This window comes from Eurytemora carolleeae, unplaced genomic scaffold (assembly GCF_000591075.1).
Source record: "Eurytemora carolleeae unplaced genomic scaffold, Eaff_2.0 scaffold430, whole genome shotgun sequence".
NCBI classification, from domain to species: Eukaryota; Metazoa; Arthropoda; class Copepoda; order Calanoida; family Temoridae; genus Eurytemora; species Eurytemora carolleeae.
The window spans coordinates 75,859-99,046 of NW_019397707.1; the positions used below are offsets into that span (position 1 = coordinate 75,859).

The 23,188-nt window shown below is 31.0% G+C and overlaps 1 protein-coding gene and 1 long non-coding RNA gene across 3 annotated transcripts; one reads left to right on the forward strand and one right to left on the reverse strand.

Moving 5' to 3' along the window:
- The first annotated feature begins 338 nt into the window (after positions 1 to 338).
- Positions 339 to 2,720, forward strand: LOC111715563 (uncharacterized). Its single transcript, XR_002768254.1, has 4 exons — positions 339 to 445; positions 1,000 to 1,051; positions 1,509 to 1,540; positions 1,679 to 2,720. It is a non-coding gene; the product is annotated as an uncharacterized LOC111715563 (long non-coding RNA).
- Positions 2,721 to 3,781: 1,061 nt separating this feature from the next.
- On the reverse strand, positions 3,782 to 22,919 carry LOC111715583 (DNA ligase 1). 2 transcript variants are annotated; one of them, XM_023490942.1, is made up of 19 exons: positions 22,829 to 22,919; positions 22,006 to 22,064; positions 21,173 to 21,237; positions 17,145 to 17,202; positions 16,568 to 16,641; positions 14,996 to 15,115; positions 13,599 to 13,919; positions 13,054 to 13,131; positions 12,115 to 12,185; positions 9,508 to 9,801; positions 8,273 to 8,306; positions 7,761 to 8,024; positions 7,399 to 7,446; positions 6,672 to 6,718; positions 6,077 to 6,103; positions 5,317 to 5,512; positions 4,705 to 5,105; positions 4,422 to 4,637; positions 3,782 to 4,001 (listed from the first exon to the last, which is right to left on the reverse strand). In XM_023490942.1, the coding sequence occupies exons 1-19, from the start codon at positions 22,907 to 22,909 to the stop codon at positions 3,921 to 3,923; spliced, it is 2,535 nt and encodes an 844-aa protein (XP_023346710.1). In that variant the 5' UTR covers positions 22,910 to 22,919; the 3' UTR covers positions 3,782 to 3,920. The 2 variants fall into 2 exon arrangements, with proteins under 2 accessions (XP_023346710.1, XP_023346708.1); XM_023490940.1 differs by having other exon boundaries at positions 14,996 to 15,130.
- Between the last annotated feature and the right edge of the window lie 269 nt (positions 22,920 to 23,188).

Consider the following 23,188-nt stretch of genomic DNA (forward strand, 5'->3'; position numbering starts at 1 on the left):
TTGCATGAATTTATTCTTCTCTATCTGACTTATTAGAAAAAGTATTCTCACGTGGATTTAACGGTTCTGTCAATATTCCAGAAAGCTGTGACTTTCGATTACAATTTGACCCATTAAACATGATTGGTTAGCCTTTTTTCTAAAATACTTTTTTTGTTGGCATATGCATTTTGAATAAAAATGTATAAAATAAACAAATCCGTAAAGTAAATGATTGTTTAATTAAAGACCAAAACATGTTTGATTTCAAATAGAAGAAACCGAATGCTGCTCACTCTTGTTAGTCCGGTGTGCTCTGAAAGTAAACATTGTTTAAAACTGAAGATTGTCAAAAAATGTTTAGTTTTAAAGCCTATTTTTTCAGCCTTTTTCTTGCGATCTTTGTGGGCGAGCATTTCAAAGAAAAGTGGATTTAAGAAGACACAAGGAAACTCAACACACAGAGGTATTGTAATAAGTAATTTCGTTTGTATCCAATAAACGTCAAAACGGCTGAAATTATCGGGCCCAATTTTTGTGGGACCTCACTTGACCTCAGGGAAGGTTTATGGATACTTAAAAGTAAACATTTTTACCTCAAAAATGTAAATTTTTTAAAATTTAGAATTTTTTTTTAAAGATTTTATTTGAGTTTTACAATTAAAAAGAAAAGTTGAAATTGAAATTGAAATTGAAATTGAAATTGAAAAGCAACATTGAAACGCTTATATTGTTGCTAGACGAAAGCCTAGTATTATTAAAAATTATAAATGTACAATTATATAAAAATTATAAATGTATAATGAACATTGAACAATGACCATGTTTTGAAATAAAATAAAAATCAAAACAAAAGTAAACATTCATGAATAAATAAAAATGATAATTAAAATATCAAAATAATGACATTGATTTGATACATTGTTAATTTAAATGATAATACAATGATAATAATAATAATAATAATGAATAAAGATATCAACAATAATAATACGAATAATAATAATGATAATAATATAGATTCGAGGTAATCACAACAGTCACGTGACAAACTCTCCCTTATCCTTTCCAGGTTAATAATAAATCATATTTTCAAATTAGTACAATTTTGATTTAACTGTTTTTTTAAAACTTTTCAAATATTTTAAGTGAACAATTTGTAAAAAAAGAAAATTTTGAAATAATTTCTATTGTTTACCACATTTTATGGTGTCTGGTACTTTCCCAAAAGCAGTTTCCCAAGGGCGACTTCCCAAAGGACAATTACCCAAGTGGCAACTACCCAAATGCGCAATTTCCCAAAGGTTAGGTTAGGTCTTCTGAGGCGCAATGGGGGGGCAAGCGCTGCGGCTAGGATGAAATAGGGGGACGAGCTCCGCGGTTTAAACAGGTTGGGGGGACGAGTGCTGCGGCTAGAACAGACTTGGGAAGTTGCCGCTTGGGAAATTGCACATTTTGGAAGTTGCCATTTGAGAAAAATCCTTTGATAAAGTACCTCACATTTTTTTTGTAAAATTATTTTTTTTCAGGATTGCATCAGCTGCACATGTTTCAGCCACAGGTAATAATAACTATAATGATGATGATGATGATGATGATGATGATGATGATGATGATGATGATGATGATGATGATGATGATGATGATGATGATGATGATGATAATGATGATGTAAAATGCATAAATGTATTTTTTTCAGATTCCGTTAAGCTCATTGAGAAAACCAATGTAACCGAATCTCTGAAGAATTGAATATTCTTAAATGTTTTCTTCTGGTGGGAAAATTAGATGTTGTCTTCTGTCACATCTTTTGATGCTAAAATTTATCTGATTGATTTCAAAAAGTAAATAACAAGCTGAATTTTAGCAAATACTCCCAAATGTGCTCTAGCGGCTCCAAACGTATATAATTCTTCTAGTTGCTCCAAAAATTGTACAATTCTTCTAGTTGCTCCAAAAAGTGTATAATTCTTCTAGTTGCTCCAAAAAGTGTAAAATTCTTCTAGTTGCTCCAAAAAGTGCACAATTGCTCCAAAAACGATTAAAACAATGCGAAATACTTGAGTGCTATAATTCCCTAAACTGAAATCAATGGATTCTAGTCAAATTGGATTGTTAACGGATTGTTTAAGCGACCTATTTTAAAGTGACATTAGAAATTCATTTCTACAGCAAAGGTTTGCTTAAAAAAACGTTAACATTGCTTTATTTAAATTTTTAAACAAATCTCCTAAATGTACTTTTTGTCAGATTGATTAATGATGTAATCTCATTACAGGTATTCTAGTAATTAATTAGGTATTCAATTAATTAGTTAGTTTGCCATTACGCAATATTACATATTATGATAAACGAACGAAGACGACAGAAATTTTTATAACCATGGGTAAAATCTTCATAATATTTTGCGGCATTAGCGCAGCTCGGATTTTAAGTCATAGGTTTACAAAGGATTAAAGTCGGTTTCACCATAGTAAAAGTTTTAGACACAGTAAAATGGGGTCGGCTCCCCGGCACCCCCCCCCCATTCATTGAAAAAAAAGTTCGGATAAATTTAATTTAACTATTGTTTGACGTGTTTTAAAGAAAATATGCATATCAAACTTTCTTAATGAATTAAGTTAAGAGATTTAAATTTAAATTATGTAAAACTTAATTGTTCTTATGTATTTGTTTTTATATACATATTATATCAGAGCCATATGTTAATGGTTTAGAAACAAATAAATTTCTTCAAATCATTTCATTTATTTTTCTATTCTTGTCGGAATTTCAAGGGATCAGCTCCGATTATCAACTGTACCAATTAACCTTTATACAGGGTGTCCCATGAAACGTGACAGTTGGTGAATGGTTTAAAATGTCTTCTTACATAATTTGTTAAGTCATCATAAAGTAAAATTTATTTCAACGTAAAATATATTTGTGTAAAGATTTTTTTAACAAAATAAACTACAAGAAGTCTTTAATATCTAAAACAGTATAGGGAAGAAAACATTCAAAACTATTCACCAATTGTCATGTTTCGTGGGACACTCTGTAAGATCACTGATGTAGAAAATGTCGTGGTTTTTTCAAGCTTGAAAAGTGTTTACTTCTGACAATTTTCTCACAATTGAAAATAATCAATTTTGAAAGAAAAATCATAGATATCTTATTTTTTCTTGATCATACAGTGATAACCAGAAAACTCTGAGATAGGAAGACGTCTTTTTTTGCAATACTTAAATGTATTTAATGGTGTTACAAAGCAAATAGTTTTAATAGAAACTTATTAAATCACTAATTAAGTGAAATGGGTCTGTTTAAACTGTACAACTGTATCATGCTTATTGGACCATTTAAAGTCATATCTTCACTTTGAAAGTCGTCTTCACATTTTAGAGTTTTCTGGTTATCACCGTACACATTCAGCTTTAAAGAATATTGTTGTCAATAGGACTTTTTTTATTGGGTTATGTACTTTTAAATTTTATTGATATTTATCAATAAAGCTGTTTTTCAAGACAAAGAAAAAAATTGTAATATTTAGTCGCAAATCAGAGCCCAAAACTTAAGACAGGGTATTGTTATAAAAACCAGTTTTGAAACCCGGGTTTCACGAATGGGGTTCGGCAGTTTTGTGGATATCAATATTTTTTTGTTATTAAATATTATTTTATTTAGTTTCTTCATATTCTCCTTTTTTTCGAATCTCTCAAATCAAAATCTACGCAAAAGTTAGACCCCCCAAAATCAAATCAAAAATCAAAATCTACGCAAATGTTGGACCCAAAAAAGGAAACTTTGGAGTTTCGTTTAACGATACTCTTTTAAATTTCGGGCTCTGAGTAACCATAATTTCTTATAGAAAATCTTAATCTATTTGTACATATTTATATATATATATATATATATATATCTTTACTCGAAAAAGGTATCTCACATAATTTAGAAATTTACTATTTTCTTCGGTTTGCCGAACAAACAGGTGTATTTCTGCAGGTTTTTGTTAAACTCCTTCCTAGCCTAGTCACCTCAACCTTAAAAGAGAAAAAATCATCGATTAATAACAAAACAGATAGAACACTACATATCGTTTTTTTTAAGATTTAAGGGTTTTTCGTTTAACATAACCCTGAGCCATGAACTCCAAAAGAGTTCCACAGGCAGCGTTGAATTACAAAACAGAGAGAGAGAGAAAGCATGCGCGTAGCTCTGTTGGGCCTCTGCCTCGGGGTTATTGTTAACGAGAAACCTCTAAATCTTGAAAAGACGACATCTTGTGTTCTATCTGTATTATTATTAATCTATTAAGATAAAGTCGAACTTCTCAACTTATAACTTTTAAACCAAACTAAGAACATTTTCGTCTTGCAAAATTTGAGGCTAATCAGTTAAAGGGTTCCCGAATTATAAAAAAAGACAGAGACAAACAGAGATTACTACTTCATATCGATTACCTTGATATTAAGGCAGTATTTGGGGCAGTCTCCTTCAGGAAGCTGTAATACAATCGGAAAATTGGCAAATCCTCCATTGTCTGAGGGCAAAGACGACGGAGAAAAATCCGCAATAGACGTTTGCTGAATATTTTTTGGAATTGTGCGCGTGGTGCTACTTTGATGGTTAAGCACATTCTGCATAGCAGCCATCTTTACTTCAAGGATATCTTTAACCTGGAAAAATACAAATTAAGGTTTTTTTTAATTTGTATTGAAAAAAATTTATTTAATGAATTAAAACCTGATCTAGCTCTGTCTGAGAAAGTGAGTCTGATAACAACATCTTGTTCAGTAAATCAATTTCAGGTTTGGACATTGTCAAATCCTCTGGGAGTTGAATCCTGCCTTCAATTCCAGTAGTATCTTGAGTATCCTCCATGGCAAGGTTATCATCGAACACTTGATCCATGATGGAAATAGAGAAATCATCAACAAAGTTTGGAGTTTTAAAGATGGCCGGGATTTCTTGAGCCTCAATTTGCGGAGCGTCAAAACTCTCTTTGCCGTTGGAGAAAATATCAAAATTGTTTTCAGCCTCTTTGCCGCCTGCCATTTCAAATGTGCTAAATGTTTCCGGAGTTTTAATAAACTCGTCAATATTGTTTACACTGATCACAGGAACAGACTCCCGAATTTCTCCTTCTGAAAAATAATTAAAAATACATTTATTAATGGTTTGTAATACATGGAGCTATTTTTGGAAGGGAAATTATTAGTGTCTCTCAATATTCAAACACTTTCGTTTGTTCTAAAGTTTGCTGATATATTCCCACATGAAGAGAAGCTGGAAATAAAAATTAAATGCCCCCCCTCCCCCCTCCTCATCCTTCTAGACTAATTAGACGTTTGTAACCTGTACTTGATTCTCCCAGGGGCACAAATGCCAAAATAAAATCATCTTCTGGTCTCTGATCTTTTATAATATCATCTTGTACAGCTTGATCAATTACAGATTCAGATTCTATAGAGTCAGCTCCACCAGCTGCTGGAGTATCCTCCTGTACAGTTGGAACTATAGTCTTAGACACTTTATTATTCTCTGTAACCTCCTGAAAATGAAAACATAGTTTGCAGAAATCCTAACATTTCCTTCGAAATTACAAACAAATTTTCCGAAATTTCGAACATAAATATTTGTTAGATATTCCTAATCTTCTGTTTAAATTTTGAACTAAATGTCGTAAATTCGAAAGGTTTTCGGTAGTCCGATATCACAAATAAAATGCTAGATTTTTTCTAACATTGAAGGGCAAAATATTGTAGTGTAAAAATATCAAAGTTTTTCTCTGGTGATACTTAAAAAGTACATTTTTACTTCAAGTCATAAAAAAGTTTTTGAAAAGGTGACTACACTGAGCACCAAAGTGTGAACCCGCTCGCGCAAAAATATTTTAGAATTGCCAATTACTCCATTTGAACTGAGGAAAACTGATTTTTTAGTTTTTTATTCTATTCTAAATAAAGATACTTGTAAAGAGTAATAAAAATACTCTTGAGGCTATTAACAACATTAGGTAAGCAGGCAAAGGGATAAAGTTTTCAATTAAAATCAGTTTCTAAATATCTAGATTTTTAGAAGAAAAAAGTTTTGTCATGTTCTCTGCCACCCTTACCTGAGCTGTATCAAACTTGAAGCTGTCCTGTAAAAAAATAATAAAAGTTTGAGATTTGCATCTTTTTTGTGATTTGTAATGTGTGAAAAATGTTATACAGTAAGACCCATAAAACTTTAGAATAGAAAGAGGACTATTGTACAATTAGTATGATTTCAGTACCTAAGGGTGAAACTAAGAGGAAATGTTTTGATAAAAGTTTAAATCCATCTTGCACCAGATCTAAAAGTTTCTTTGATGAATTATAAAGAAAAAAGATTTGAGAATTATTTTTTATAATTTTCAAACTCATTCAGAGACAAAATCAGTAATCGAAGCCAGAAATCAAATTTTGTCAAAATAAATCAAGATGGGTCTTTAACCGCCAAATTCAGAAAAGTAAAATTCGTAAAAATTCTTTGAAAATTATAAGCAAAGACTATAACTATTTTCTTGATAACACCATTCACAAAAAAATCTTTTAAAGTCGTCTTCCTATTCCACAGTTTTAAGGGTCCAACAATGTATAAAATGTACGAATTAAAATTGTTTTTTTTCTTCAGAATTTAGCTTTTTTGTATTGTAAAAAAATAAAATGAAATATCTTATTAATTTCCTTAAAGGATTCAAAGTTTTCTCCAAAAGTCTGCTTTCCCTCGAGACCTGATTTTCATTTTATAACATTTCAAATTAACAATAACAATAACAATAACAATAACAGTAACAATAACAATAACAATAACAATAACAGTAACAATAACAGTAACAGTAACAATAACAATAACGATAACAATAACAGTAACAACAACAATAACAATAACAATAACAGTAACAAGAACAATAACTATAACAATAAAAGTAACAACAAAAATAACAATAGCAATAACAGTAACAAAAACAATAACAATTATAATAACAATAACAATAACAATAACAATAGCAATAACAGTAACAACAGCAATAACAGTAACAATAGCAATGATAGTAAAAACAACAATAACAATTTTAATAACAATAACAATAACAACAACAATAACAATTATAATAACAATAACAATAACAGTAACAACAACAATAACTTTAACAATAAATTTAACATTAAAAGCTTAACATTAAAAAACAATAAATGTAACAATAACAGTAACAAATACATTAACAGTAAAAAATATCAAAAGTGATAATTTAAGAAATATAAACCAAAAAGGGATTTGAAGTAAATTTTTGAAGGAAAAGGATGAAACTTGTGTTTATTAGTATAATAAAATATCATTTCTAACCATAAAAATGAAATCTTATAGGTTTTTCAATTTTTAATTAAACGATATTTTTTATAAAATGAATTCCTAAAGTTTCTTCTGAATTATCGTTCTCCTCTACTTCAACAATATTATCTGTAAAATTAGATTTTTTTAAAATATTAATATAAATAGGTTAATAGTTCACAAGGGTAATTTTAAATGACCCTCCATCATACATCCGTACCTTGTTCAAAAGTGATGTGGAAGATATTGTCGTTTTACTTTAAAATATTTAATTCTGATAATTCGTGTTAAAAATAATCGGTTTTCAAAATTATAATCATTGATAACTAATTCATACTTGATCAGACAAAGCTTTTGAGGGTACAGTTGTGAATCCGGCAATGTCATCTTTGCATGGAGGGTCACTTGAAATCGCGTTTACAGAAAATGCTCTGAAATTTTACCTGAAGGATTTGTTGTTCCGATAAAAATATTCTGTCTGTATGTTGTTGTGACAGGAGAGCTTATTTTTATTCTATTCTCTTCATCCCTCTGTATTGTTTCATTCTGAACAATTTCTTCTTCATCAGATTCCTCTTCTTGCAAGTTTTCTTCTTCCTCTTGCGGTCTTCTTTTGATCTTCCTCCGAAGTCCGAATTTGGAGGATTTCGGTGCAAATTCATCGGATTTGGCGAGAGAATAAATATTTGGAGTTACAGGGAACAAATCTAAAACAAATTATTTATAATTTTTGTTATAATCGACGCATTTTTTATAAAGTTGATTTTTCATAATAATTTTTTTTTTTTTGATCTGATAGTTACTTTTGAAAACATTTATTACTGTTTCGAGGATTTTTGATAATGAAGACGACATTTTCAGACAGACAAGCCAAATTTATATATAGATTAGTATAGCTTGAACGCAATCTTCATATTCCAAAGTTGAATGATAAAATGTAATCACAAAAAAATACCTTCTCTCAAAGAAGACCAGGAACTGTCTCTAGCCTAAAAATAATTCAAAATAATTATTCGAAGTTTACAGTTTTATAAGAGATACAGTCCTCAAGTGCCTACGTATTTTCAAGTTTATTTTTAAGGGAGTGCAAAAAAATGAAAGGGGGTTTAGGCTTAAGGCGAAAAATAATCGCTTTTGATCACTACTAATCTTACTTCTAACTGTTGAGTCTAAAAAGAGAAAATTGTTAAAAACAATTTAGACTGAAGAATGTAGCTTCTATACAAATTCAGAAAGTTGCAACATTCAACTCGGATCGTAAAAAAATTTATTTAATTCCAAACAAATCATTCAGACATCACAACCAATAGTTATCGATAATTTTTCGACGCATTTTTTATAAAATTGATTTTTCATAATATTTTGTATTTTTTATGATCTGAGAGTTACTTTTGAAAACATTTATTCCTGTTTCGAGGATTTTGATAATGAAGACGACATTTTCATATTTTCCAGGAATGTTCGGCAATCCAGCGCCAGCGAAATATTATTTTTTAATAATCAAAAATATTAAGAAATATTAACTATATACGAATGCGTCGAAAAATAATCGATGACTATTGTTTGTAATATCTGAATGATTTGTTTGGAATTAAATTTATCCAAGTTAAATGTTGAAATGTTGTATGGAGGCTACGCTTTTCAGCATGAGTTGTTTTTAAAATTTTCTCCTTATAGACGTAACAGATAGAAGTAAGATTAGTAACGATCAAAAGCGCTTTTTTAACCGTAAGCGTATACCCCCTTTCATTTTTCACGAACACTCCCTTTAAAGAACCGCACTACCCGATTCATAACGGTACCCTTAGAACTTGCATCTGATTACGTTAACGTTAAGATAACGTTTTTTTCCTAGAAAAGTATTTAATTTTGATCATTTTTCCACTATGTGTTTATAGATAAACCACAAAAGAAAATAATCAGTTTTCAAAAAACAAATAATGGATATTTTATTCATTCTTCCTGCTGTTGCGAATCGGACATGCCACTCTATCAATGGAGGATTACTTATAATGACACTTACAGTCCCTTTAATTAACATGACAATTAATCATGTATGACTTAACTTGTAAAATTATAGATGATCAATTAATCAAACAAAATAAAAAATTTAAGGTTTTTTAGTTTTTTTCATTTGCATATTTTTTCGATTACAATTCTAGCTTTAGAGGCCCTGAAAAAAAAATTTACCGGGAAATTGGAAAATCGTCTGCGGAGCTTCCCCTCGTCGATAATCTCAGCCTCTGTTTCAGGCTTACTGGCCGATTTTGATGAAAATTCGGCCACCGATTTCGCTCCCTCTGGGGTTAGTTGTTCTATGACTGATGGAGAACTTTTGCTAACTTTTGGAAAAGCAGATATTCTTTTGTACATGGGCCTTGTAGGTCTTGTAATAATTTTCGTTGTGCTTGTAGTTGTTGTGCTTGTAGCTGTTGTTGTGCTTGTAGTTGTTGTTGTGCTTTTAGTTGTTGCTGTGGTTTGAGTCTAAAATAGAACACTAGTTAAAATATGTGTAGCCTGAGCTGGGAACTTTTGCAATGCAATATTTCAAATAGAGATTAAATTAATCTGAAGATTAACAAAAGGTTGAGATCAAGAATTGATCTCGATAATCACACTACAAGAGATCCCAGCTCTGATAGGGCTGGTTAACCACAAAGAATGTGACTGTAAAGACGACATAGATATGACAATTTAAAAGTTCACTTAAGTCTTCTGCCTTAATAATAGTCATTTAGCTATTTAATGATTTGACAGAGAAAGAATCAAGTTTACAGCAGCAGGGTCAGGAAATCATGTATTTTAGAAACAGATAGTATCAATTTCATGCAGTCTTCCTTGCAGTCTCTTAAATTGTGGACTAATTCCAGGGAATTTCTCGAGAATTTCCGAGGAATCATTCACAAGAACTTAATCTCGAGAAATTCCATTCCTCCGAAGTCCGAATTTGGAGGATTTCGGTGCAAAATCATCGGATTTGGCGAGAGAATAAATATTTGGAGTTACAGGGAACAAATCTAAAACATAAATATAGATCAACAAATTATTTCTAACTTTCGTTATAAAGTTCTATTTTTAAATGTTAAAATCGCAACAATTCTGGAAATAATTGACAATATTGACCTAAAACCTTACTTTGTATCAAAAAAAAAATATTTGAAAATAAACAAAAGTACAAAATCATCACTATCCCCGTAAACTGTCTTTTTCTAGTTAATGGGACTGTATGCGTAATTTCAAGTGACATTCACATTAAATTGTATGTCACTTGAAATTTCGCCAGCATTCCCTTTAAGGCTTTTTTTGCAAGATTTAAGATACATTACGCAATGAAAATAGTTTGTTTCGTTAATATTAATCGAAATATTATATATCTTTACTTTATTCTTTACATTTGGTAAAACCGAGGAATACATTTACATTTGGTCCTGTAAAACCGAGGAATATGACGTGACAAACAGTATATAACAGTATTGTCAACCATTAACAAAATGTCTCCGTGTAAAGTCGTCTTTAACTTAGGTCCCCTCTTGGAGACACTAAACCAAACAATTTTAACCCCCTTTTCTTTGTTCTCCCTGGCGGAGTCATAAACAACCTCGCGTATTGTGAATCCATTTTCAAAAGTTAAATATTTCCATATAAAGAATTAGTGACTTTCGTTAATAATTAATTGTCATCTTATTTCAGAAGTTTTAGTACTGTTCAACAATTGTTAACCCCTTTATCATCCGCTATTAGATCGTAAGGTTTTTTTCATTATAGACATTCATTATAACATTTGTACACGTTATCAATATATGTTATTTTTTTCAGGGAATAAAGAGAATTTTTGTTATCGATTTTTGAGACGGGGGTTCATTCTGTGTCTGCTGTTATAATCGGGAAATATTGTTGGGAAATATATATCCTTCAACGACTGATTCCAGCGGGCCTATTATTATCTCATCTTGAGAATTTGGATTTCTAGCCGTCAACAAGTATATCTTGAGGGCAATCTTCATATTCCAAAGTTGAATGATAAAATGTAATCACAAAAAAATACCTTCTCTCAAAGAAGACCAGGAACTGTCTCTAGCCTAAAAATAATTCAAAATAATTATTCGAAGTTTACAGTTTTATAAGAGATACAGTCCTCAAGTGCCTACGTATTTTCAAGTTTATTTTTNTGTAGTTGTTGTTGTGCTTTTAGTTGTTACTGTGGTTTGAGTCTAAAATAGAACACTAGTTAAAATATGTGTAGCCTGAGCTGGGAACTTTTGCACTGCAATATATTAAATAGAGATTAAACTAATCTGAAGATTAACAAAAAGTCGAGATCAAGAATTGATCCCGATATCCACAGTACAAGAGATCCCAGCTCTGTTAGGGCTGGTTAACCACAAAGAATGTGACTGTAAAGACGACATAGATATGACAATTTTAAAAGTTCACTTAAGTCTTCTCCCTTAATAATAGTCATTAAGCTATTTAATAATTTGACAAAGAAAGAATCGAGTTTACAGAAGGCTCAGGAAATCATGAGTTCAAGAAACAGAAGTATCAATTTCGTGCAGTCTTTCTTGAAGTCTCTTAAATTGGGGACTAATTCCAGGGAATTTCTCGAGAATTTCCGAGGAATTATTCAAAAGAACTAAATCTCGAGAAATTCCTCGGAAATTCTCCAAAACTGGAGAACTTGGGAAAATTCCTCACTTCTGTTACCTGGGATAGAATTAATTTTGTGCAGTCCTCCATGAAGTCACATTTTTGTGGGTTTTTGGGTTTTTAATTGGCCCTTTTTAAGATTAATTTTACCTTAGGTTTGAATCCTTCTAACTGTGTATCAGTTTGCTTGGATCTCCAGAAATTCAATTGTTGAAAAACATCTATAAAAATAAAGTTTAAAAACTAAAATTATTTTTCGTTAAAAGCAGTGATTTTGAAAAACTTGGCTTCTGCAGTAATGAATGCAACTTTGATTTTCTTAAAGTTTACTATTTTCAAATAAGAAAAGGCCATTTTTTATTTAAATGACCCTAAATTTTTAGCGTGACATCCCCAATGTACAACGAGACCCTTCAGCACTTTAACGGATTCACAAATATAACAATGATGAAGATATCATCGTTTTCTTAGTCTGGAAAAGACATATACTCGGCCTCGGTTAATTTACTTCCTTTTTCCTACTGCATAAGACCGCAAGTCTTTTAAGCAGACACAGAATAAGACATGGGCCACTTTTTTACCACGTTTACAGACTCTTAAATTAAAATTGACACCAAGTGTACACCATCACAGATTGTACAAAATAGCGCCATTTGTTAAAATTGCAAAGAAAACATGAGTTTGCAAAAAATCAATGTCAATCGTCAATGTCAGATGTTTGTGCAAAAATAAAATTATTTTTAAAGGGACAGTGCACATAATTTCAATTGACCTGATTTACAACATTATCCTTTAAACTTTCATAACTTTGATTCCCTTTCTCAAAGTCTTGAGTCTTTGCCACAAACTCTGATTTTTCTTTTCCCTCCAGTTCAATGTCGTAGATCTTATAAATATTTCAAACTATGATTTCTGTTAGATCAAATAATCTATATCTTGAAATTTTATAGGGTTACATCATCATGTTGCAAAGATATAGGGCTTAGAATATTTGAGTCTGTGACTCAGACTCAATTCCTTTGAATTTTCATTGTACAAATGTAGGGTCATGTGAAACCCGTGTAAAGTTCCTTAAAAAATTGTTTTTACCTTGTATTTCAGGGTTAACATCTGGTTGAGGAGTTGGGGTGGCTGGGAGACCTTCAGTTTCATCTTTAGTAGCGGACCCTTTAAATTAAAGGGATTATCAACAAAATATTAATTAAAGGGATTATCAACAAAAATTAAAAAGTGCGACCTATTTTTCAAATCGTAAATAATGTAGATGAAATGTAGCCGAAGGAATTTTTTACTGTGAAACCCTTAATAACGAATACATCGAAAGAATTATTTACTGTTTTTATACGGATAAACCGTAAATAAGCAATACATCGAAAGAATTCATCAAATGTCGTATTCTTCACTTTTTGATAATGTAATGTTGCAGATATTTAGTATTTTAATTAAATGATTATATGGAGCTCTTTAAAACTGTTCCCGTATATTCATGTCTATTTATTTATTTTCGCAAATACTGAAATTTACGTAATATAGTATAAAACTCATTGAAAAATTGTCAAGACGACATTTGATAAATTCTTTCGATGTATTCGTTATTAAGGGTTTCACTGTATGTATTTTTGTTTAAAGATTACCTTCAAGTTTATTAGATCTGTTTGGGATTTTGAACATTGGTCGCTTTTTAGGATATTTTTCTGTTTTTGAAAACTCAATGCTTTCATCGTCGAAATTTTCAATTCTGCGATTTATCTGATTTAAGTTGTTTGATTTATTTTGCTGAGATTCAACCATCTTCATGATTTCATCATTTTCAGTAGTAGCTGACAGTTTCTCAAACTCATCCTCTTCATATTCCTCATCATCATATTCTTCTTCTTCTTCATCATCTTCTTTTTCTTCTTCAATACTTGGTTCGGTAGTTCTTCTTTGACTTTTGATTTTGATTCTTGTTGGAACTAAAATAAAGAAAAATGTTCATTAAAAACATTAAGAATAATTATTGATTTTACTAATTTCTTTTTAACCTGATGGTGTAGAATGTGTGACTATATATATATATATTACTACAGTGAAACCCTTAATAACGAATACATCGAAAGAATTCATCAAATGTCGTATTCTTCACTTTCTGATAATGGAATGTTGCAGATATTTAGTATTTTAATTAAATGATTGTATGGAGCTCTTTAAAACTGTTCCCGCATATTCATGTCTATTTATTTATTTTCGCAAATACCGAAATTTACGTAATATAGTATAAAACTCATTGAAAAATTGTCAAGACGAAATTTTATAAATTCTTCCGAAGTATTCGTTATGAAGGGTTTCACTGTAGCAGAATTTATTCTTAGGAACAAAGAAAACAAAGAAGACACAACTGTTGCTTGTAAAGCGCTTAAATTCAGCGGCTTAACTTGATATCCACAATGAAAACTTTTAACTTTAAGGATTTAGGTTTACTTCCGGTGCTCCGGTTTACTTCCGGTGATTAACTGAATAAACACGAAGAGTGTCAAAGGTTGGACAAAACATCCGATCACCGAAGTCAAAGATTTAAGATGCAAAAGTAAGGTTCCTTTCTTATCTTTAAAAATAAAAAAAAATATCCCATTTGAAAAAAATTCCAAAACACTTTAAGGGAATTATGAAAAAGATTTAAATCAATAATTTTATAATTACAATAATTTCATGATGAATTTTTTTTTTCAAACAAAATTTAACAATCGCAACATAGCTAGTCATTGGAATTACTAACATCAAAAATTTTATTCATTCCATGCTTTCATAATTAAAACTATTTCATATAATATTTTGACAAAAATTCGTCATGGGGGGGGGCATNAATTATTACCAAAATAATAAACCTCTTGTTAATTATTACCAAAATAATAAACCTCTTGTTAATTATTACCAAAATAATAAACCTCTTGTTAATTATTACCAAAATAATAAACCTCTTGTTAATTATTACCAAAATAATAAACCTCTTGTTAATTATTACCAAAATAATAAACCTCTTGTTAATTATTACCAAAAGAATCAGATCTAATCAAAGGAAATCTTTTTTGCCCAACAATTCCTCTTCTTGTTTCTGTTGTTGTTTTTGTTGTTGCTGTTGTTGTTGTTGAGGCACTTTCTGTTGTTGTTGTTTCTGATTCAAACAATTCTTATAAAAAATAATAAAAAGAATAGAAGAAAAATTTGGAACACTTGTAACTAACTCTAATTTTCTAATCTTTACCCTGCTTGCACCTCTCATACTTCTAATTTCTGCCAGATAAAATAGTTAAAGAGACTGTTCACTTATTTGGGTAATTTGAGGGTATTAGTCTTACTTTTCAAAGACAACTGTGGCCTGAGAAAAAGCCGATTTATCATTCAGAATTCCAGCGCAAAGGTATAATACCCTTGCATTTACACTATTTGATGCTTTTTGTTGTGCAGGTCATGGATTTAACAAAATTTTCAAATATTAAATTTAATTGTTGTATCTAATAGTTAATTGTATATATCTTTAGTTTTTTTCAAAATTATTTTAAATTGTCTATTTTCAAAATATGACTTATTTTAAACATTTGACGGTTAGATAAGTTTTCCCTACTTCCCCAGGAATCCCCCTGATTTATTGAAGAGTTGGAATCTAGGAACCGGTTTGTCTGAGAGAGAAAGTCGTCTTTGTATAAACGTGTTAATTTGTTAAATCAAGTTTGAACACGACAAACGTTAATTTCTTGCTAATTGTAAAATCAAAAGTTTTTATATTTTGTTATATAATAGCTGACACATGATGTCATTGAAATAAGATAATTTTTGATATTATTGAACTGTAGTTACAGAAAAAAAATAGTGTCTATGCAAAGATATTGTACCTTTTCCATTGGAATTTTCAACGATAAATCGTATTTTTCTCGGTCATAGATATCTTTGAAAAGATTAATGCCAATGAATAGCTAATAAGCTAATTAGTTTACCATAAAATTACCCAAATAAGTGAACGGTTCCTTTAAAATTTAAAGTATCAAACTTTTCACCATCAGGTTGCAAAAAGGGTTTAGAAAAATAGAATTTGAGGAAAGTGTTTCGTACTTTTGTAAAAAACCTACAGAACTGGAATTTTGTCAAATTATCAACCCTAATCAGATGTGTTTACTAAAAAGCAAAATTGATTGAAAAATATTTAGTTTTTATCAAGGTATTGTACGTGTTTACTTAAAGAATAAAAAGAATTGAAAACATTATTCAATTCAGTTTTCATATCATAAATATTATTTCGAATTTTAATATAATTTTGATAAGAAAAAATTAAAAACAGAGGAAAAAATGAAAATGTTTAAAAGATTATTAAACAGTTAGACAATTGCATTTAGGGCAAAAGGAATTGAGTCTTTGCCACGATCTCAAATTTTCTCATCCCTATATCTTTGCAACCTAATGATGTAAGCCTTTGATATTTCAAACTAAGATTACTTGATCTAACAGAATTCGTAGTTTGAAATATCTAAGGTCTACGACATTGGGTTGCGAAGATAAAAAATCAGAATTTGTGTCAAAAACTCATTTCCTTTATGAAATATTTCTAATTCAAGGACTGAATGCTGTTTACCTGTTTGAGATTCATAGCTCTCCATAAGTCGTTTTTTAGCACCATAGATAGGTATTTCATTTAACACATTTTTTCTAAGCATTCATCATAAAATAATAAAATAATAATTTTAGAATATTTAATACCAAAAAAGTTCTTTAAAACAATATGGAACAGTCCCAAATAGGATTTACAATCGGAATTCCGTTGCGCGGAATTGCGCGCAACTGTTCTCGAATTGCGCGGAATTACTTGGAAATTTAAAGAGATCCATGACGGATTAAAAACAGTATCTCTCAAACCTTTATCTGCATAAAAATTAGGTATATTTTGTTTTAAAAAGTACGAGATCAATTCTGCCACTTTCATTTCTGTTCTCTGCTTGATAAATAAATTAATTTCAAAATCGAAACCACATTTAAAAATTTTTAATTTTCAGAAAGAAAAACACGGATATCTCGAACATATTTTATCTCGGTGAAAGGTTTAAGGCACCGTTTGGAATTGGGCACACATTTCTTTGAATAGAGTGTCACCTCAAAGTACATCAAGTGTCCCATTAATTAACAAAAATTTTAAATTATTATATTTTTGATTCCTCCGATTTAAAGCAGGTATACGGGATCCTGAAGAACTTCGTTGAAATTCTGGATCATCTAAAAATAAAAAAAAGTTTATTTCATAGTTTTTTTTGTATTATTTGTAAGTAATAATTTGCTATAGTTTAGTTGTTTCTTAGTTCTTTCTGTAAAACGACTAAAAAAAATTTTTTGCGTTTTTTCCGGTGTGATCGAAAGTGTTTTTAGAATTATTTTTTTACAAATCGGTTATGCCAGATTGTCGCTTATGGGGGGGGGGAATATTAACAAACTAACATCCCAACAGGCAAGTGAATTATCCTGTATGCCGAGTCCATTAGCGCCTGATTTAATCAGGGTTCAGTCATGTGTTTGTTGTCTATACTAAACCAATAGAAATAGTATGGCGTTAACTTCTATCTTTCTATCTAGCTAACTATGGTGTTTTATATGTATATGTTTGCTGAAACCACCAAATGACCCTATCAGTTTACCAACATAGTCTTATATAATATTATATTACTATCTTGGGAACCCAGCTATGTCGTAAACTATCAAAGTCAACTCATTCAAGTTTTCAACTAAAAACAATTTAGTAGTTTCACCGAGATCCATTTTCAAAATTTGAGGCAAATTGGTTCTGATCGGACATACATCTATATTCTAATCTATATATATATATATACTTTGCTTGTCTGTTAGGATGTTTGTATTGTATCCAATAAACGTAAAAACAACAGAACCAATCGGGCCCAAATTCTTTGAGGGACCTTCCTTGAAGGGGGAAGGTTTATGGAAGATTGAATTTTCAACAAATTACCTTCAACAAAATTCTATTTTTGAAAATTTTGAAAATCCACAATTTTTTTACATTGTCCACAAAGAGAAATGTTCACAATAAAAATGAAAGATGGGCGTAGGGTTTTCATTCGCAAAACTTTTGCGCAATTTTTGCGAAAGAAAGTGAAAATTTTTGCTTTCATTTCGATAGATTTTTTCGCGAAAAAATAGCACTTTGCGCAATCATTCGCAAACTTCATTTCGCGCAAAATTGCGCTATTCCGCTTTTGCATAATGCGCAATATTGCGGAACAAATTCTCAGTAAAAGGTTGAATAAATGTGTAAACGTACGCGCAAAATTTATTGCGCTTCATGCACAAAATATTTGTGCGAAAATTACGCAAATTTTACGCAAAAAATATGGTAATTTCATGGAAACCCTAGATGGGCGCAAAGCGCCCTAAAAGCCTAGTTACATTCATACAAACAAACAAACAGACAAACAGACTAACAGACATTGCGGATGTATACGGATATAAACGGATGTATACGGATGTATATGGATGAATACGGATATATACGGATGTATACGGATGTATATGGATGTATACTGATATATACGGATATATATGGATATATATGGATGTATATGGATGTATATGGATATATACGGATGTATACGGATGTATATGTATATATGTGGTATTTCATGAGCGAAAAAATAATGACCATGAATTCTGAAGAAAACAAACGTTTCTCAAACATGTCATTTTCAAGAAAATTAACATGTTTCTTCTTGGTTTCCCAGTCAAAAAAATGAACTTGATATTTTGAATTATTATTTTACAAAGTTCAGATCAAGGTTATTGTTCCATAGGTTAAGTTAGGCGTTCTGAGGCGCCACAGGCTTCAATAGGGGGCCGTGCGCTGCGGTCTAGGACAGGCTTGGGAAGTTGCCGCTTGGGAAGTGGCCGCTTGGGAAGTGGCCGCTTGGGAAATTGCCCATTTGGGAAGTTTCCTCTTGGGAAATTACCCTTGGGAAATTGCCGCTTGGGAAAATGCCATGTATATATTTTTATACAAATCTAGCTGTGTGTATAAAGCTTGTTCATCCTGCATCTGTAATCATCAATAATCATCAATAATTATTGATAATCACGATCGCTCACCCGGATTTAGCGATTTGGTCCGTATTCCGTCAAACTGTTACTTGCGAACACAATTTAACCTATTCAAATTAAATTTTCGCTGTTTCTTTTTTTGTACTTTTTTGAGGGCAAATGCGTCCTCAATGAAAAAAGTATATACTCTGTAAATATAATGATAGTTGAATTATTGGCCAAAGCTTGATTGAATTCAAGTAGAAGAAACCAAATGCATCTGATCAGATAAAGGTTTCAAGGAAAACATTTAGTTTCAAAGACTTGTAATTGCATCTGAGCTGCAGTACATTTAAAGCCAGTGAGAATAAGGTTATTATGTACAATTCTTTATATGTACTCAAGGATATAATGAAAGGAAAGTTATTTCAGAAGTGTACGCATCTTTTGTACTGCAGTGTACTGTCTCTGGGCGGTAATGTAAACACAAGACGGATGTTACAGCCTGACATGGATACATATTTCACATAAAAAAATCAATGAAATATTCTGGTCATAAGAAACAATTATATGAATTATCAAAATTATCAAATTTAATGCTTTTAACCTACTCGGATACTAAACGAACACTGATGCATCTATTCTTGTTTACAAATTCCGTCCAAAGAGAACTGGTTTCAATATGTACGCAGTGTATAACACGACCGCAATTAACTTTCCATGCATTACACCCTTGCTCATGCTTATCTTCCCGTTTAATTTTGTGTTCAATAAACGGCAAAAACAGCTGAACCAATCACATGATCCCCAAGGTATGTTTTATATATCCTCAAAGTTGAACAGTTTTGCCAGGAAAAAAGTTTTTATTTGAAAATCCGCCAAAATTTAAGATCATTTAAAAACGAACACTTTCGCAGTGAAAGTTCGAATCTAAACTTGTTAATGGGATAGGGTTCATAATAGCCTCGTGTTTTATAAGAAACAAATTAAATTTTCTGCATAATATATTTACTAACTGTTAGAACCACAAGTTGACCTTAGTTTGGCGTGTATGTAAGTATCTGAGAAAATATTTTATATTTGAGGTTTATATGTAACCAGGCATATTCATACAAGCCATATATTCATCCTAGGGGTTCAGGTCGATTCGCGCACCACTTTTTCTGCAATAATTTTAGCTTGTAAATGTTGCCATTTTATTACGTAAAATAACAAATTTTGATTTTAATTTGTGGATATCCAAGATTTAAAAATCCATTTTTTGGGCAAAACTTTTTTTCGGAAAATGTTTCCTGGGGTCTTATGAGGTCTCAATCGGTTCGTTTGTAAATTTTAGAAAATCTAAGAACAGACAGACACATCTATTAATCTTTGGGAAACTCTTGAGACCGACGGGAATATTCCTAGATTGGTTTTGAGATTCTAAGTTAATAGTGTATAATTAAATAGGGAAAATTTTGTTTCCCGGTAAAATCGTTCGATTGCGGGTAAACGGTGGGAGTAAGTATTTGTAACCTGGGCAACGCTGGGTTCCGAAGCTAAAGTGTAAAATACATTTTTAAATATTTATTTCTTGTTAATATTGTGAGAACTCTATAATTTCTCCCAAATCTTCCATATTCCTAATACTACGGTTCTTATTAGCTTCATTTTTAATTCTTGACTAACATATGGTTTCAAAATAATGTAGATAAAGAGTTAATTGTCTTGTAATATAAATTTAGGGCTATTCGCGCTACTTTTCCAGACATGTACAGACGCATATATTATTGGCAGACCACCTTAACTAAGATATCGTCGTGTTTCAAGGAGTATGGAATAGAAGGGAGATACAACTGACGCGGCCCGCCCTACCATATGATTATGCATGCTTTGCAGACGGGTACTTCATTTGAATAAGAAATATTCAGAATAGGTTATTGTATACGCGGTAATTGTACATCAGACAAATATTTCTTATTCAAACGGAGCATATATAATCATATGGTAGGGCGGGCCGCGTCAGTTGTATCTCCCGTCTATTTAATACTCCTTGGCGTATTCTGCAGTAATTTGCAGTACACTGACGCTTAGTGGAGAGTGAGACATACATACCGAACAGAAAGACAGACCCACAGACATATAGACGGACTTTAAAATAGACGTATAATAAAATGTACTCTTTGACCTCTGTCAGGTTCCCAAACCAAGTAGTCGGCCCTCTCTCCTCCTCCTCCTCTCTTGGTATTAAAACTAAACATTTTAAAAGAAACTTAAATGATTTGTTTTAAATTCTAGACGATAATTCTTATAACTTTGCAACAAGATGTTTCAGACCTTTGTTATTATGAACTCTAATTATTCCAGCTCAAATTCTAGCTACGTTAGTGGAGATATCTTGATTTAAACAGATAAAATTTTTTGAAGAAATTAACTTGCCGAATTTTGTAACTAATAACAGGGTGAAAGTAGCCAAAACAAAAGTTGAACAACAGATTACAAATTTATAGGGTACTATTGTGAATCCTTGATGGCAACTTCCAATACCAACTTTTAGATACGTTGAAACTCCAATAAAGTAATGTATCTTAGTGTTGTTAAATATTAAATTTATCGATTACATGAATCAATTAGAAAATTATTCCAATTGTTGTAAATGTTTTCTCATCGCTAAAAAATGTTTCTGAGGCCCAGGGCCAGGCACCCTAATGATCATATATAATATAATTATCAAACCTTTTTTTCTAGATATTTCATTGAATCATTCATCAATTCATTGAAATCTGCCAATAAGTAAAGAAAAATATTGTCTCCAAAATTTGTCCCAGAAAAAACATGAAGCTTCGAAAAAAAGCGCAAAATTTACTTTTGAATAAAGATTTCATAGAGGGTATACTGAGTATTCTCGGCTCATATGAAGAAATTTAATCTGTAAGATAGGCTTAGTTTTGATCTGAAATTCAAAAAGTAGTAAATACAGACGAATAATCCATTTAAATATATTAATAAGTAAATATTAACCTTGGAATAAATGAATCTATGAGGTCGAAAAAAGTGGAAAGAAATCTTGGCGCTCGGTCCTGTAAAAAAGTAATAAAATAAAAAATATAAAATAAGAGGCAATTTTAGAGAAAATTTAAATATGGGGTTGAGTTGGGTTGTATTAAGTGAATACCTAGTTGGATCAAACCTACACAGGCCAAATTGGACGCTTCGGCTCAAAAAAAGTAATGAAATAATAATGGAAATACTGGTCACGTGATTTCCATATATATCTGTAACACGGATCTATACGGATTATCTATATAATAAAACAAGACATTCCTATATATATATGTTGCCTATAGCCGGCCAAAAGGCTGGAACGATTGGGCTGAATTTTTTGTTGGACCCTCAGGGATGGCCAGGGAGTGTTATAGGCTATAAAAAATTTGAATTTTATTTAAAATTTTTTTTTACATTTCTTTTTTTCACGGGCAACCAGGCCCTTTAGCTAGAATGTAATAATATTATCAATCAATTATATCTAATAAAAATGCAAAATCAAAATTAAAAGTTATAATAGGAGCAAACCTGAGATTCTCAGGCTCCTGTGGGATATAATAGTTTTCAGATTGGTTGCGTATTTGTTGAATATAACCTGCAGTTTATTATTACAGCTTTTATTCCAAATTGCATATATATGGATTTCCGTATAAATTTGACTCAGTTTTATATCAATTTCCCGAGACAGGGACATCAGATATAAGTCTTATATGTCTCATTAAGCACCTGAGTTTCTCAGGTTTCATCTTATACCCCCTTTCATTTTTCCTTTACAGTCCCTTTAAATGTGTTTCGTTACCTCTGTGGGGGCTCCGTGGCATAAATGTATTCCAAAAATAACTGTCAAGAAAAATATTAACTTTCTTGTTTTTTTCAACATTTTTTAAACTGATTCTGAAAAAAAGATGAATTCAATGAAAAGAAAAAGAAAAAGAAAAAATAATATTTAAAATATTACAAAAGTCAAATCTGAAAAAAAATAAGAAAAAGGTTTTAGAAAAGCAAAATCCCAAGTGCCCCTCCAGTCCATGCTACTATGATAATACCAAAGAGAATAGAATATATATTAGGGAGGAATTTAGACTATCCCTCGGTATGAATTTTTTCAGTCCCTTTTAGTCTGAAAGGGAGTTCAAAGTGTACAAATCATGTAAATGTT